A 15,510-nucleotide genomic window follows, 5' to 3' on the forward strand; every position below is an offset into this window, starting at 1 on the left:
GGGCGGGCCGAGGGGACAGTGATAGCGCTGCCGTGGGAGTGGGCGGCACGGTCCCTTCACCTGCCCGGGCCTGCTCCAGGACATAGCAGTACCGGATCCCAGGGGCTGTCCCGCCAGCCCTGAGCCAGCAGGCACAGCCCCGGGCGTGGGCATGGAGCAGGCAGCCGGAGGAAGCCCCTCACTGCGGGGGCATCTCAAGGGTCCCAGGACCCCAGAAGGGCAGGACGCAAGGACACAGGGCCGAGGCTCCACTCACTGGCAGCACATCTGGGTCATCATTGCACATCTGGAGGAAGCGCTCGGGCCTGGCGGAGGAATGTTCTGGGCCCTGAAAGAGACACGCGTGAGACGCCGGCGCCAGTCCCCATCACCTCACCCCGTCCGCGCGTGCCCGGGCGGGGACTCACCATGCCCTCCATGCCATGGGGCAGCAGCAGCACGATGCCGTTCTGCCGCACCCACTTGGCCTGGCCCGGGCAGATGAACTGGTCGATGATGCACTGGGCCGTGTTGTGGAAGTCCCCGAACTGGGCCTCCCAGAGCACCAGGGCGTTGGGGCTGGCCATGGCGAAGCCCAGCTCGAAGCCTAGGAACAGGGAGGGGTTGTCAGGGGGTGGGGCAGGGTGGAGGGCGGGCTCCCACGCTGCCCGGGCCCCTCGCTCACCCAGGACCCCGTACTCCGACAGGGAGCTGTTGCACACGGTGTAGGGCGCCTGGCCGGGCCACAGGTGGTTCATGGGGATGCAGGTTCTCTTGTCCACGTTCTGGTCGTGCAACACGTGGTGCCGGTGGCTGAGGAGGAAGCGCAGCGTGGGCAGGAGCTGCCAGCCAGTGCTGGGCACAGGCCGCGGGGAGGGGCAGTCTCCAGAGAGACTGTGGCCAGTGCAGTGGCCCCACCCCCTGGGTGCCCACGGGTGTCACCTGAAAGTGCCACGCTCCACGTCCTGCCCGCTGAGGCGGATGTGGATGCCCTCCTTCAGAAGGGAGCCGAAGGCCATGTACTCCGCCAGGGCCCAGTCCACGGTCCTGTTCTTCACCATCTCTCCGCGTGTCTTCAGGATGCGGCTCAGGCCTGGGGACACATGGTGCTCACTGGGGGCAGGGCCAGGCCTCAGCGGCCCCTCCCCCGGTGTGGACACAGGCAGAGCCGTCCTGGTCTCAGCCTTGGGGGCCCGAATTGCTGGAATTGGGCCAGGGTCCAGGCGGCGCCGTGCGGTACCTCCATGAATGGTGAAGTCCTCCACGGGCACAGAGCTGGCCACTTTCCCAATGTGGGTCAGGATCTCCTCGTCCAGGCCCGTGGACGGGCAGGACATGCTCCGAGGTTGCCCGTCCAGAGTGAAAAAGCCTGTGGAGGGGGCGGGCTGAGTGCGGGCTGCCTGAGGAGAGGGAGGTGGGGGGAGTCAGCACGGCTGGCACTGCCCCGCCCGCCCACTCCCATTCACCAGGCCAGGGTGAGTCCAGCCAGTGCTTGATGTGCAGGATCTTCTCGTCCTTGGACCTGCTGAAGGCCTCCTCGCAGATCTTGTCGTACTTGGAGATCTCCTCCTGCGGGGCACGCAGGCTGTCAGCCGCGCAGGCCACACACAGCGCACGGCACGCACATGACCACGCACGTGCCAGCCCCAGGGCACCTGCCCCACCCCCATAGGCCTGAGTCGGAGAGGCTCGAGTCGCCTTCTCGTGCGGAGGGGCTGGCCAGGCTCCGCCCCATCTTTCTCTCTTGTTTTTTGGGGTTGGGGAGCAACACCCAGTGGTGCTCAGACTCACTCCTGCTGGGCTTGAGGGGTTGAATGTGGCCAGCTGGGTGCCAAGCGAGGGCCCTCCCTGCTGCGCTATGGCTCCGGCCCCACCCTGGCCCACTCCTGTCCTGCTGGGCCTGCCGCACCTCGTACTCAGGCTGGTTGACGACGCCCTGCGACACCAGCAGCTCCGCGTACTTCTGCAGCACCGGCTTCTGCTTGCGGATCTGCTTGTACATGAGCGGCTGCGTGAACATGGGCTCGTCCATTTCGTTGTGGCCATTCCGCCGGTAGCAGACCTGGGCAGAGGAACACAGCTCACATATAGCAGGCTCAGTGCTCTGCAGGACACGGACCCCGATCCCAGGGCTATCACTGCTGTTGACCTGGGACCACCTGGGCCCCGCCCACTTACCAGGTCGACCACCACATCCTTGTGGAAGGTGTTTCTCCACTCGGCAGCCACCTTACACACATACATGACGGCCTCGGGGTCGTCTGAGTTCACGTGGAAGATGGGGGCGTTTACAACTCGGGCCACATCAGTGGGGTAGGGTGAGGAGCGGGCCATGCGAGGGTCCGTGGTGAAGCCGATCTGCCAAGGACACAGTCTGAGTGGGGGCCTGAGGGCTCAGGGCCAAGGTGTCCCCAGCCTACTCTGTTTGTTCTGGGCCACACCTGTCAATGTTTGGGGGCCACTCCTGGCAGGGCTCCAGGGATCGTACGGGGTGTCAGGATTGAACTGAGTTAGCCTCCCGCTGTGCTGTTTCAGTGGTGCTGCCTTGTCGACCTGCTACCTACGGGGATATGTGAGCCCCGGCACCATAGGGTACATAATGAATGAAAACTATTTTCCCTTCCACAGAGCTGGGAGGAGTGGTCCCTGGGCACAGAGCCAGGAGTGGTCACTGCTGGGAATCAGAGGTAAAGTCCTGCACACGGCCAGCATGTCAGGAGCACAGAGCCCTGGGCATGGCTGGGAGTGACCCCAACCTACCTGGATAAAACAATACCACTGTAAACTATGCTACCTCAAACATTAGAAAGTTTCTTTCAGTTTAGAAAGATGGAAGTTCCCTTGCTCCCTCTCTCCGTCTAAATCACACACTCCTTTCTGGAGACAGGGAGCAGTCCTAAGCTGGTGAGTTCAACCCAGTAGGCCCTCGCCAGTCCACAGAGCAGAGAGCGCTGTGCTCGCTAAAGTCCTCGTTCCCTGCAATAGGGCCGTCTCACCGAGACTCAGGGAACGAGACGCGCCAATAGTCTCATCCCAGGCAAGCACCTGGTTGAAAGGTGAATCCCTAGTTACGTGCGGAGGGCATCTGGGCAGCCTGCTCCTGGCAATGCCTGGCGCCAATAAAAGTCAGGAGATGGGGCTGGAGCGATAGCACAGCGGGTAGGGCGTTTGCCTTGCATGAGGCCGACCTGGGTTTGATTCCCAGCATCCCATATGGTTCCCTGAGCACCGCCAGGAGCGATTCCTGAGTGCACAGCCAGGAGTAACCCTTGAGCATCGCCGGGTGTGACCAAAAAAAAAAAAAAAAAAAAAAAAAAAAAAAAAAAAAAAAAGCAAATAAATTAATTAATTTAAAAAAAAGAGTCAGGAGATAAGAGCCTTGCTGGGGATGTGTGGCACAACACCTGTGCAGGCTGGCAGTGGCTGGAGACAGGCCGGGCAGAGGGGATGGGGCAAGGGGTCAGCCCAGGAGCCTTCTGGGCTGTAGGAGGAGGAGACCAGACCAAAGACCTGGACCCAACAGCTGGCCCTGAGGTCTCTCAGTGATGACCCGTGTGCAGAATGACTGTGTCCAAGTCTGCTAGCATCCGCCCACTGCTCCCCAGCCAGTCACTTGCTTAGGCAGTGAAAAAAGGGGAAAAAACCAACATTAATAACAACAACAGGGTGGGAGTGAGAACACAGTGGGGAGGGCGTTTGCCTTGCATGTGGTGGCCTGGGTTCAATCCCCGTCATCCCATATGATTCCCCGAGCCCCACCAGGAGTAATTCCTGAGTGCAGAGCCAGGAGTAGCCCCTGAGCATCTCTGGCTGTGATCCAAAAAGCAAAAAAAAAAAAAAAAACCCACAAAACCCTACCCAATAAAACAACAGACAAGGCGTCTCCTGCCACTGAATGTTCAGCCATCCAAGAGGACCACAGACCCCGAGGGCAATGTGCTAAGGGACATGAGAACGGTGAAGAGCAAACCAAAGGCACGGCCATGGCAAGAAGTGGCATCTTAAAGAGAAAGGAAGAGCCTGAGACAGTCTCAAATTTGCTAAAATGTAACAATGAAGCTCAATGGGGAAAGAGAAATTTTTCCCACAAATGTTGGACTAACTGGAAGCAAGGCATGTAGCTGTACTTTTGCACTAAATACAAAAATTACAACTGCACAACTCAAGAAATCCTTCCTGTCACTATATTACTAGGAATAAAATTTCACATAGACATGAATGGCTGGATGCAAAGATGAAACTTGGATACAAAAAAAAAAAATTTAAAATTAAATGAAAAAAAAAAAAAAAGGACATTAAGTGAAAAAATCCCCTAGAAAACTGGAGGGAATATTTGCTAATCACTGTCTGATAAAGTGATGTCTGTCCAGAATAAAGAATTCTTACAGCTCAGTTAAAAAGGGCATTTCACGACAACATCAGCAAAGGGCCTGGACACACTTTCCTCCCCCGATGCATACCTGGCTAGGCAGCAGAGGAAGGCACTCCACATGCTTTTCAGCAAAACCTCCCCAATACCATTCCACGCCCACCGAGTGGCTAGAATTAACTTCAGAATAAGACTAAGAGGGCAGAAGAGCGAGGGCAGGGTAGGGCAGGGTCCAGTGCAGCACGGTCCCTCCCCACTGACACGCACAGCCCCCAACCCAGCAGACACCACTGGAGTCTTACTTTGGTGATAACACAGACTGACATTACGCAGAAATAAAAAGATGTTTAGTGTCTTTAACTTTAGGGAAAGGTGAGTCAGTCACAAAAATGCCTGTCACTAGCTGGAATGAGTAAAAAATAATTTTAAAGAGACAATAACTCAAGTCAGCAAGGGCACAAGTCAGTGGACCTTGTTCCCCGAAGGGTGGCCGGGACAGCCCGGGGGGCCCTGTCCCTGGGAGAGGGAGCGCATGCACCCACAGCCCCACAGCTGCACGCTTGGAGTCTCTGGCACCAGGTGAGGCTGTGCCGGCCTCCAGCTCTGCGGGGAGCCCCGGCAAGTGTCTCAGCAGGCAGGGGACAAGTGGGTCGGCTGCACCTGCGCCGTGCTGGGGTTAAGTACCGTGGCCAGGAGTGCCGCCAAGGGGCACCCCACAGACAAGCCCTGTAGGGGCAGCACGGGCAGCACACACAGGTCAGTGTGGAGAGGCGCTGCGGCCCCACGCGGACGGAAGCCACCGGGAGAACCAAAAGTCAGTTTACTGACATCGTTGGGTCTCTCTCCTGGGGACCCTGAGCCTCCCTCCCTCAGGCCTGCCTCACCCCTGCTGGCGGCTCCTTCCTGACAAGTAGCCCCTGCCTTGCAGGGCCTCCTGCCTTCTCCCCTTCCCTGCACACGGACAGGGCCGACACCTGGCAAGCTCAGAGATGAAGGACTGGCCCGGGACAGGGCTGAGAGGGGCAGGAAGGGGGAAGGGAGGGAGAGGGGCGGATCTGAGAATGCTCCTCATGAGCCAGGGATTCACCTGCATGCGGACGACTCTGGTTTCATCCGTGGCACTAGTGGGTATGACAGCCCCCCACACCCAACAGGCTCTGCATCACAGTTATCAATCACAAGAGCAAAAAATGAGACTCCTGAAATTCTTACTGGTCTACAGCAAATATTTTCATTAAAATTAGCATTTTGAGTATATACAGGAAGATACTGTGGTGAAAAAGAGAAGGATATAGGACAGTGTGCACAGAAGCCCAGCCTGCCACCACGTAAAGACAGACGTCTATGGGCGTGGAAGGAAATTAATAATTCCACAATGTTCAATAGTGTAATGGGAATCTTTAGTGAAAGCCTAAAGGCCTGCGTTCAAAGTTCGCTGCGTATAGTTCAGATCTTAGTGTCACGGAGACTGCTTTGGATGAAGCAAAGGGCCGGCAGGATGCCTGGAACAGGCGGGGGGCTGGGGGGCTGCTGGGACCATCTTGGCTTTAGGGGAGTTACCTGGTTGTTGACGACCACGTGGACGGTGCCGTGTGTGGTGTAGGACGGCAGGTCGCTCAGGTGGAAGGTCTCGTACACGATGCCCTGGCCAGCAAACGCGGCGTCACCGTGCAGGAGGATGGACATGACCTGCAGCAAGGAGAGCCGAATCAAACCCTGCCCCGTCCACCCGCACAAGGCCCAGAGGGGGCCGGCCACAGTCTGCTTCTCACCAGGGAAACGTCAGCCCAAACAAGATCCAAGTGAGGAAGTGGCAGAACGCCAGGCCCGAAGTCTGCAGGCCCTCTGCCCGGCCCTGCCCAGACATACCGGCCCTCCTGCCCTCGGGCTCCCGGACAGAGCCGGGGCCCACCCCCAAGAGGGGCACATGTGCCTCCTAGTGGGAGACCAGCATGGGCTCTGCCTTGCCCTAAGCCCAGACCCTCACAGACGTGCTGCAGCCTCTGGGCCCTGCAGCCGTGCAGCCCTGGGCTCTCCTGTCTCCATGGCCTGGGTCTGACCGTCTGTGGAGAACCCTTACACCCCATTTCTCAGGAAAGCCCGGGTCACCGGGCTAATCTCCACATCCCCTTGGAGTGCTCACTCCAGGGCCCGCACTGTCTGCACATCTCAGGGGTGTCCTATATGTGTCCCAGCAGAGGTTTCGGCCTCATGCTACTTTGTCCCTGCCCTGGCAGCGGCTGCTTCTCTACAGAGGCCTGTCCCTCAGCCGAGCCTCAGCAGCATCTGGGTATGGGCAGGCACACAGCAGGTGTAACTGCATCTGCAGAACAAGCGCCACACTCACCCCCATCCCATCTGCTCTGCAGAGCCTCCCACCCCACGATTATAAATACCTCCTGAACTAGGAGACACTGTGTTCCCGCCCTGGCGCTCGGCGGTGGCCCTGCTCTCCCCACGCCTGCTTGCTGTGGTGGCCTGCTGGCCTTCGGTGGACACGGGGACCTTCACCAGCTCAGGCCCGTGAGGGGCCCTGCTAGGGACTGGGGGATGGGTTTCTGGTGATGAGGCTGCCTGGCTCTCGGGGAGGAGTGCTGGCCCCAGTGCTTCTGCTATCCCAACCTGCCTGCTGGAGGCCCCCAGTCACAAAGGACAGCCCCTCCCCACATAAACCTCCTGAGTGCTCCGTGCCTATCCGTCATGTTGGTCCAGCTGAGGCATGGAGCCCTGGGGCTCAGCCCCCTTTTTTTTTTTAAAAAAAAAATTAATTTTATTAAGCATTTAAAAAAATTTTATTAATCAAAAGCTCCTGTTTTTTCTTCTTTCCCTTTCTTTTTTGGAGGAGAGGATCCTCCTGCAGCCTCAGGATCCGCTCCTGGCTCTGGGCTCAGGCACCAATCTGCAGTGCTGGGGCTCTGAGCTGGGCTCGGCAGCACGGAAGGCAATGGCCTGTGCCCTGTGCCGTCCCTCAGTCTGCATCCTCCGCCTTCCTACGCCCGAAGCCCGCACTGGATGCTGGGCCAGGGGCTAAGGCCAGCTGCATGTGACTGAGGCAGGGGGTGTAAGGCGGGGTCAGGAGCGCCCCCTCCAAGCCCTGCACCTCACCCCAAAACAGATGTGAGCAGCCCCCCTTTCCTCAGCAGCCGCTGCCACCGTCTTCCAGCATCTCAGGGGCTCCAAGCAAGTGCTGCTCGAGTGGCCTGTGCTGCTACCCCCGCCGCAGGTCTCGGGCTGCCTGCAGCTCCGTCTCTGCAGTGCAGTGCGGGAAGCCCCTGTGCCAGACCTCTGCGCCCCTGCCAGGCACCTGCGAGCACATCACGTGAAATGCTTCCTGCCCGAGCCAAGGCACTGGACCTTCCCTGCTGACCTGGAGATTTCTGGGGCACTGGCCAGCCCTCAGGTCAAGGGAGGTAGCCCCAATGATAGGCACACCCTTAGCCAGTGGCCAGAGCAGCACCGTGCAGGGACCACGTTCTGTCCCCAGCACTGTCCCTGCCTGCTCATCACCTCTGCTGGTGCTGCCTTTACTCCAATGCTCTAAGCCAACACCAGTATTTACAGTGACTTCAAGCCACAGAAAGCAGGGACAGCACAGGGGGCCTGCGCTTGCCCCCACACACCCAGGGGAGGACACAGGGCTCCCTCTGGAAGCCGGACTCTCAGTTTCCAGCCAGAGATTCCCCAAGCGAGTCCTGTCCTCCTCGCGACTGTGGCACAGCCCACTGACATCGCCTCTCTCCCCCTAGAGAACACTCTTCCCCTCCCGTTCTTTGACTGAATGTCAGTTACCGCCCCGTTCCCGCCACTGCCATCTCCACCCTGCCCGCCCCCTCCAGCTCCTGAGTGGGAGGCCCCAGTCGTCAGCATCAGGACACACCAGGCCGTGTCTAAGCCCCAGAACTCACTCCTGGACAGATACTGCTAGACTCTGAGGTGAATCAATGGCCCAGAGAGTTCCTCCTGAGAGGAAACCGGATCAAGGGTCTCTGGCTACAGGCACCAGCTGCCTGGCCTGGCCATCCTCACTGCCCCTGCTTGGGGCCCGCCCAAGAGATGGCTTCTGTGCCTGCGGGCACTGCGGGGCACCACCTGAGACCCACGGCCTCACCTTCTTGCCCTCGGTGTCGCCGCAGTAGAACTGCTCGGCTTTGGTCTTGCCCATCACCACAGGGTCGGCGGCCTCCAGGTGGGACGGGTTCGCCACCAGCGACAGCGTGATGTTCCTGTCGGTCACGCGGTTGATGCGCCGGTGGTACATGCCCAGGTGGTACTTGACGTCCCCAGAGCCCTGAGGGCAGACAGCCAGGCTGAGCCTCGCTGGGTAGGCCGCCCCTTCCTGCGTCTCCCTTAGGGCAGGGCAAGCGCCTACCTCATCAGCAGCCTCCAGCTTCGAATCAAACTGACAGAAAATCTGCTCCAGCTCCTTCCTGATCACGTTCGCGAGCACATTCAGCCTCCCCCTGGGACATGGGTGGGAAAGAGGAAGGCTGAGGGTGGGCGGCGGCCTGGAACCCCCCACCCAGTGCCGAGGGCAGCTGGGAGCAGCACCTGTGTGGCATCCCCATGATCACGTAGTCCACGCCGTTCTCACTCGACTTGTCGATGATGGTCTTGAGGGCCGGGATCAGCACCTCGCAGCCCTCCAGGCCGAAGCGCTTCTCCGAGGACCACTTACGCTGTAGGAACTCCTCGAACCTGCGCACGGCATGTGGGCGAAGCCCGTCCTCGGCCCAGTCCAAACCTCCCTTCCCTGCACCCCTGGGGCAGGCCTGTCCACTGTCGGGGTCTTACCGGGTGGACCGCACAAGCCTGGCCAGCAGAGTCCGCTTCTCCTCATTGGTGAACTGCATGATCCCAGGGGTCTCAAACTTCTGCCGGATCCACTGGCACTGCTCCAGGTCATTGATGAACATGAACTCCACCCCAATGTGCTGGCAGTAGGCCATCTGCAGCAGAGGGGCCAGTGTCAGCCATGCACCCACCCAGGCACGCATGACGGCCACCGGGACCAGGCCCCGGGAGCCAGTGCGGCGCCAGGCCCGGCCACCCTGTCCCCAGCCCCTTGCAGGAGGCCTGGGGCAGTCCGTGTGGGGTCACAGTGCGGGCACACAGCAGGTGAGGGGTCAGCAGGTGTGAGGACAGGAGGTGAGGGGTCACCAAGTGTGGGACAGAAGGTGAGGGAGCAGGTGTGGGGTCATGGCAGTGAGAGAGGCGCAGGTGCTAGATCTCTGCCAGGAGCACTGTGAGTGCTGCACGGGCCTGACACCCAGAACAGCTGCTCCCGCCCAGCCTGCCTGCACCGTGGCTGCTTCTCAGGGGCTTGTGAGGCGTGCACTGACTTGCACTGGGCTCTCACACCACTCCACAGGAATTTACAGGATTTTGTTTTGTTTTTGGATTTTGGGTACAACCAGAGGTATTAGAGCTTGAGGCTCAGGGCTCGAATCCAGGGCTCCTGCATGCAAAGTGCTCCCCTGGCCCCCTACAGTGCCCCATGCAGTGTTCGGGGGGCCCAGGACCACTCCCAGAAATGCTGTCGCCCTGTGGGTCTGGGCCATGGGGGCTGCACTCCAGCCCGAGTCTCTCCCAGCCCAGATCTCCCCAGTCTTGTGTTTTTTTTTGGGCCACACCCAGTGATGCTCAGGGCCCCCCACTCCTGGCGGGACTTGGGGGACCACATGGGGCTCTGGGGTCAAACCCAGGTCAGTCACATGCAAGATGCCCTCCCTGCTCTACTATCACTCTGGCCCCTTGACATTACCTCATTAATTTTCTTTTAAAATGATTTGGGGGTTTGCTGCATGTGAGCAAGGAAAGCGCCATGCCCAGGGTGTGGGCAGCGCAGACGCCCTCCCCAGGGGCCTTATAGGAGGTGGCAATCCCAGCCGGAAAGGGAGGCCCGGACACTGGCAGAAATACTGAGCACTGCGTCCAGGAGTGCGGATGGGAGAGGAAGTGGGCAGGAGAGGGCAGTGCTGCCACACAGGGTAGACCTGTGTCTGTGGGAGCCACAGCACACAGCAGGTGTGGGCCCCATCGAGCAGGTGGGGGTACTGAGGCCTTGTGCCTCTCCAGTAAATGCTGGCTGGGACGGCCGCCAGCATCCTCCTCTCCCTTCTGTGAGTGACCGGTGAGAATAGACATTTTCTGGGGCTGGAGTAATAGTACAGCGAGCAGGGTGGCTGCTGTGCATGTGGCCAGCCCAGGTTCAATCCCCGATATCCCATAAGGTCTCCGGAGTGATTCCTGAGCACAGAGCCAGGAGTAACCCCCGACCATGATCAGGTGTGGCCCAAGAACCAACCAACCAAATAAAGAGAATAAACATTATTTACAAAACAGTGAACTAAGACCCACAGACCTGAGGAAAACCCCAACCAAGCAGGGCCTTTAGCCCAGGCCCGGCATTCTCCGGCACCTCACCTCGAGCCGCCGGATGATCTCCCGCAGGGGGAGGGCCGACTCCTGCCCGCCGATGAATGTGGTGGTGGGCAGGTGGAAGACCTTGTCCAGGTCTGACTCGTCCAGGCCGTAGAACCCTGCAGGGCGAGGAGAGACGGCATAGCCACACGGGGGCCGTGGTTTTTGGGAAGGAGAAAGAACTCCCAGAGGCAAGAAAAGAGAAGAGAAAAATCACAAAATCTCCTGATACATAATAGAAATCGATTTTCACAGCCAGAATGTTAGGAAGAAATGGAGGCTGAGACCAGCCCTGCGTCTCACAGGCATCAGCCCAGAGTGGCGATCACCCACGACTCAAAGGAAGGCCAGCCCAGTGCTCCCGAGACAAGCCAAGCTGGGTCCCCAAAGGCCCTGTGCAAGTCGATCAGAAAGCAGGTGACAAACTGCTGAGCAAATTTCAGTGGAAAGAGAGAGCTAGGAAGCCCTTTGGCGTGACAGGAAGTGAGGGCCAGTCCCCAAGAAGCTGACTCGCGGGCAGTGGCTGGGCCGTCGCAGAGTCAAGTGGGCTCTTCTCTGGGCACTGGAGGCCACTACCTGACGGACAGACAGACAGACAGGCGGTGTCGGCACGTTCTCCTCATCAGAACGTGCTTCTCGGGCTCTTTTTGGCAGTACCCTCTGCTGCATCTGGGGTCAGCACAGCTGGGGGGCTGGAGCGGGCAGCTCAGAGCCAGGAGAAGGCCAACGCTCGACACCCGCAGCCCAAGGGACAGGTGAACAGTGGCCTCGGAAAAGGGAGTCCAGTCTCCCGGCGCCAGTGAACTGAACGGCCTAAAGAGGTGTCGGGAGGAGCCGCTGTGAGGGCCATGCGCTGAGCCAGGTGGGCCGGGAGGCGGGGCAGGGTACGAAGCCCATTCCCTGCCCTTCAAGTCCCTATTTTATGCAAAGGAAAGTGCCGGGGTTTCCGGTGGGGCTGCAGGCAGCAGGGAGGCAGTGAAGCCTGCAGTGGGAGGGAGCGCCAGGGCCCTGCCGGAGCAACCTCAGAACAGTCCTCCAGCATGAGCCTCTGCGCACAAGGTGTGGCCTCAGGACAAAATCAAACCCAGAACCAGCCTGACTCGGCTGCAGTTTCCCAACGAGCCGAATCCTCCCAGCAATGGGCCCCAGGTGGGGATGCAGGAGGAAGGTTAGAGTCTGGGGCAGAGGAGAGCATGCGGGCGAGAGACTTGGGGCCCAGCCCGTCTGGACCTGCACTTGGTTGGGAGCACCTTCATCGGAGTCCACCAGAGACAGCGACACACGCGTTCCCAGAGGGGCCTGGGCCGCGCCCGCCACAGCAATGCCTCTGTGTGTCACTTGGTATCTCCCTTCACTTTATCACTGGGAATCAGCCATGCCAAGCTGCCAGCCACTGCCTGAGCCTCCAAGATGCCTGCTGTGGGCCGGTGGAATGGATGTATTCCTCACTGCCCCCCGCACCTTGGCATCGTCTGGGAAACAAAGCAGGGGAACTGAGAAGGGGGCGTGCGCACTGGCTCAGGAGCTGCTCCTGGTCTTCACGGCCCGGGCCCAGAGAAGGCCCTTTCCAACAGGCACAGACTCGGGGGCCCCGTCGGCCCGACAAAGTTGCTTTCCAAGGAGCTAGGAGCAGGCCCCCCCGGATCCAGTTCACTGACAGTAACTGCCCTCTTCACCCCCAGCCCACTGCCACTCACTCCTGCTCAGGCTCACTGAGCTGCACCAAGCCCCCAAGGGCTGTATCTGAAATATTCCTTGATTCTCCCCCTTCCTAGGAGGTGACACATCAGCCCATTCTATGACATCATATCACAGAGGCTCCGGTGACTTGGAGGACCTTCCGTCCCTGGAAGCAACATTTTCTAAGACTAGGAGGACAGTCCAGCGGGCACCCTGTAAGGTCACCCAAGCCGTGCCACGAGTAATTCCTGAGCCCAGAGTCCGGAGTAAGCCTTGAGCATGTCTAAACCATCCCCAACCCTGCCACAAATAAAAAAGAAAAAAAACAAACCCTAAACCAAAAAACTCCCTTTGACTTTTGACTATCCTGATGTAAAGGACCTAAAAGTAAGGAGCCGTCGGATGCTCCCCTGAACACAGTGGGGGCAGCTGCTGCCATGCCCTGGGCTGGGGGGGGGGGGGCCCAGAGCTGCTCTCATCCGCAAACGGCGCACACCAGACAAAGAAGAAACAGTCATGAACCCAGGGCACAGCTGGCCCAGAGGGCATACCCAGCACCACAGCCCCCCGGGAATCATGGGGTGTGGCGCAGGAGCCCCCATGACCGCCAAGGTATCCCCAGTACTGCACCTCAGACCCTGGCCCTGAGAGAGAGAGAGAGAGAGAGAGAGAGAGAGAGAGAGAGAGAGAGAGAGAGAGAGAGAGAGAGAGAAGAGAGGGGAGAGAGAGAGAGAGAAGAGAGGGGAGAGAGAGAGAGAGAGAGAGAGAGAGAGAGAGAGAGAGAGAGAGAGAGAGAGGAGAGAGAGAAGAGAGAGAGAGAGACTTCCTGGATCTCCTGAGCACTGCTTGGGTGTCCCCAAACATAAACCCAAAGACTGGCAGGAGGGTCAAAAAGGAGAAAAAGACAAATCCACAGTTACAAGGTGAGATCTCAACACCCTCCCCTCCATAGCTGATGATGATGCCAACAGAAAGTGAGTCTGGATACAGGAGGGGTCAGTCACCCTGGCCCCAATGTCAGGACACACACTTCCCGAATGCCACAAAAAACCCCAAAAACCTCCAGGTTTAGCAGAGATCAGAGTGCACTCTGCCACCACAGGCTCTCAAGGGAGGAATCAGTAATAGGAAAATATAAGGAACAAACCTGGGTGTGGCCCCAAGCCAAGAAAAATACAACATATGGAGCCCCGGGCTGCTGTGCAGAGGCGGCACTGACCAGGCGCAGCGCACACTCTCGCCTGGGAACCGGGGTGGGCCACCAGCGGGAGGGAGTAAAACAGACACACCTCCAACAAGCCTGGAAGAGCAGAACTGAGAAAACCAGTGAAGGCAGGAGCTGTGTCCTCAAAGGCTCAGGACCCTGAAATCCTCCACCAAGACTTACTAGAAAGAGAAGACACCAACTTGTCCCTCGAGGACGCCAGGTGCGAAGGAGCCCAGGAACACTGCCCCAGGCACTGCGGAGGCTCTGGTGCTCCAGCACGGCTGAGTGCCCGGGAGCAGCCTCCAGAACCCTGAGAACCACCCAGCACATAACAGGGATTCCCACCAGCCGTCCAGCAGGAAGGAGCAAACACACTGGTGATGATCAAGGACACGGAAAGCAGAGCCTTCGGGGCTCTTCCAGGCAATGGGGTGCTGCCGGAACCTTCCACCAAATGCAGCTCTGTACCAACTCCCAGAGATCATTTCCCACTTTCATCACGGAGCCCAGACTGACCTGGACACTCCGTCAGGGCCAGGAACTAGCACAGGATGGGAGGCACTTGCCTTGCACGTGCTACAGGGGTCCCAACCCCTCTCCTACACAAGGTCCTCTGAGCAGAGAGCCAGAAGAAACCACCGAACACTGCCAGGTGTGGCCCCAAACCAAACGAATCAGAGTTAAAAAAAAAAAAAAGACAGAAGAGAGGCTAGAGTGAGAGTACGCTGGGGAACGCCTGTGCCTTGTGAGTGTCATTCCATATGGTCCCCTGGGCGCAGAGCCAGGAATAAACCTGGGCACTGTGGAGTGTGAGCCGAGAGGGGCGGGGGGAGAGGGGAGAGAGAGAGAGGAGAGAAAGGGAAGAGAGGGAGAGAGGAGAGAGAGGGGAGAGGGAAAGGAGAGAGGGAGAGAAAGGAGAGAGGAAAGAAAAAGAAGGGGGTGAGGAGAGGGAGAGAGGGAGAGAGAAAGAGAGAGTACCAGGGACAGGTGTTAAGGTGCACAGCTCTGCGGTGGCCTGGCGCCTGCTCCATTGCCACATGGCTCCCCAAGCAGCCCCGGAGGGACCCTACCCTCACATAAACCAGCGCGGCTAGTCAGCAATCATGGCAATAGCCCCGGGTCCCTGCTCAAAAGGAAAATTACAGTCTAACATCTTTCATGAATAGACACAAAAATAAGCATACAGACGCAGCAATGTATAAAAAAATTATATACTAAGACCAATTAAGGTTCATTTCCCTCTGTAGGTCTGGCAAATGTTGAAAATCAATCAGAACCACATTATTGGGCAGAAGAGGAGAATTAGGGGCTGGAGCGATAGCACAACGGGGAGGGTGTTTGCCTTGCATGCAGCCGACCTGGGCTTGCTTCTCGGCATCCCATATGGTCCCCTGAGCACTGCCAGTAGTCATTCCTGAGTGCAGAGCCAGGAGGAACCCCTGAGCATCGCCGAGTATGACCCCAAAAGCAAAATAAAGAAAGAAAGAAATCACGCCAGCAGTAAGAAGGAAAAATTCATTAAGATAAAACCACCCAATGAAACTCTGTCTCAAATGAGTCTTGAGGTGCTGATTGAGAAACGCCAGTCCCAAAGGCAATTCCAGCTGTGACCCCGAACTCCACAGTGATTTCATTTGTACGACAGAGGACAGATGATGGCTTGTGCCTGCCAGGGCTGCGGCATGGATAGCGTGGCAGGACAGATGGCTGTGGGGCTGTGGAGTGGAGGGCTCCACACAGCATGTGCGCTAGGTAACATCAGGGTTATGGTGCAAACGGGCTGAAAGGAATGTGGAACTGTTTATCCCCTATAGCTGCAAAGGAAGGCATAATTTTCTCATAACATCTAAATTAA

General features: G+C 58.4%; 1 protein-coding gene across 3 annotated transcripts in view; it reads right to left on the reverse strand.

Annotated features, from left to right (window-relative positions):
* OGDH (oxoglutarate dehydrogenase) overlaps positions 1–15,510 on the reverse strand; it is a 53,350-nt gene that overhangs the window by 3,671 nt on the left and 34,169 nt on the right. For all 3 annotated transcript variants that reach the window (XM_055133052.1, XM_055133050.1, XM_055133051.1), the window contains 14 exons: positions 10,772–10,887; positions 9,140–9,294; positions 8,897–9,043; positions 8,718–8,808; positions 8,457–8,636; positions 5,909–6,037; positions 2,158–2,337; positions 1,889–2,041; positions 1,446–1,548; positions 1,220–1,348; positions 922–1,072; positions 665–792; positions 408–586; positions 257–328 (listed from right to left, as the gene is read on the reverse strand). In XM_055133052.1, coding sequence (XP_054989027.1) covers positions 257–328; positions 408–586; positions 665–792; positions 922–1,072; positions 1,220–1,348; positions 1,446–1,548; positions 1,889–2,041; positions 2,158–2,337; positions 5,909–6,037; positions 8,457–8,636; positions 8,718–8,808; positions 8,897–9,043; positions 9,140–9,294; positions 10,772–10,887 — 1,913 coding nt within the window. The remainder of the gene's footprint in view (positions 1–256; positions 329–407; positions 587–664; positions 793–921; positions 1,073–1,219; positions 1,349–1,445; positions 1,549–1,888; positions 2,042–2,157; positions 2,338–5,908; positions 6,038–8,456; positions 8,637–8,717; positions 8,809–8,896; positions 9,044–9,139; positions 9,295–10,771; positions 10,888–15,510) is intronic.

Source organism: Sorex araneus, chromosome 3 (assembly GCF_027595985.1).
Source record: "Sorex araneus isolate mSorAra2 chromosome 3, mSorAra2.pri, whole genome shotgun sequence".
Taxonomy (NCBI): domain Eukaryota; kingdom Metazoa; phylum Chordata; class Mammalia; order Eulipotyphla; family Soricidae; genus Sorex; species Sorex araneus.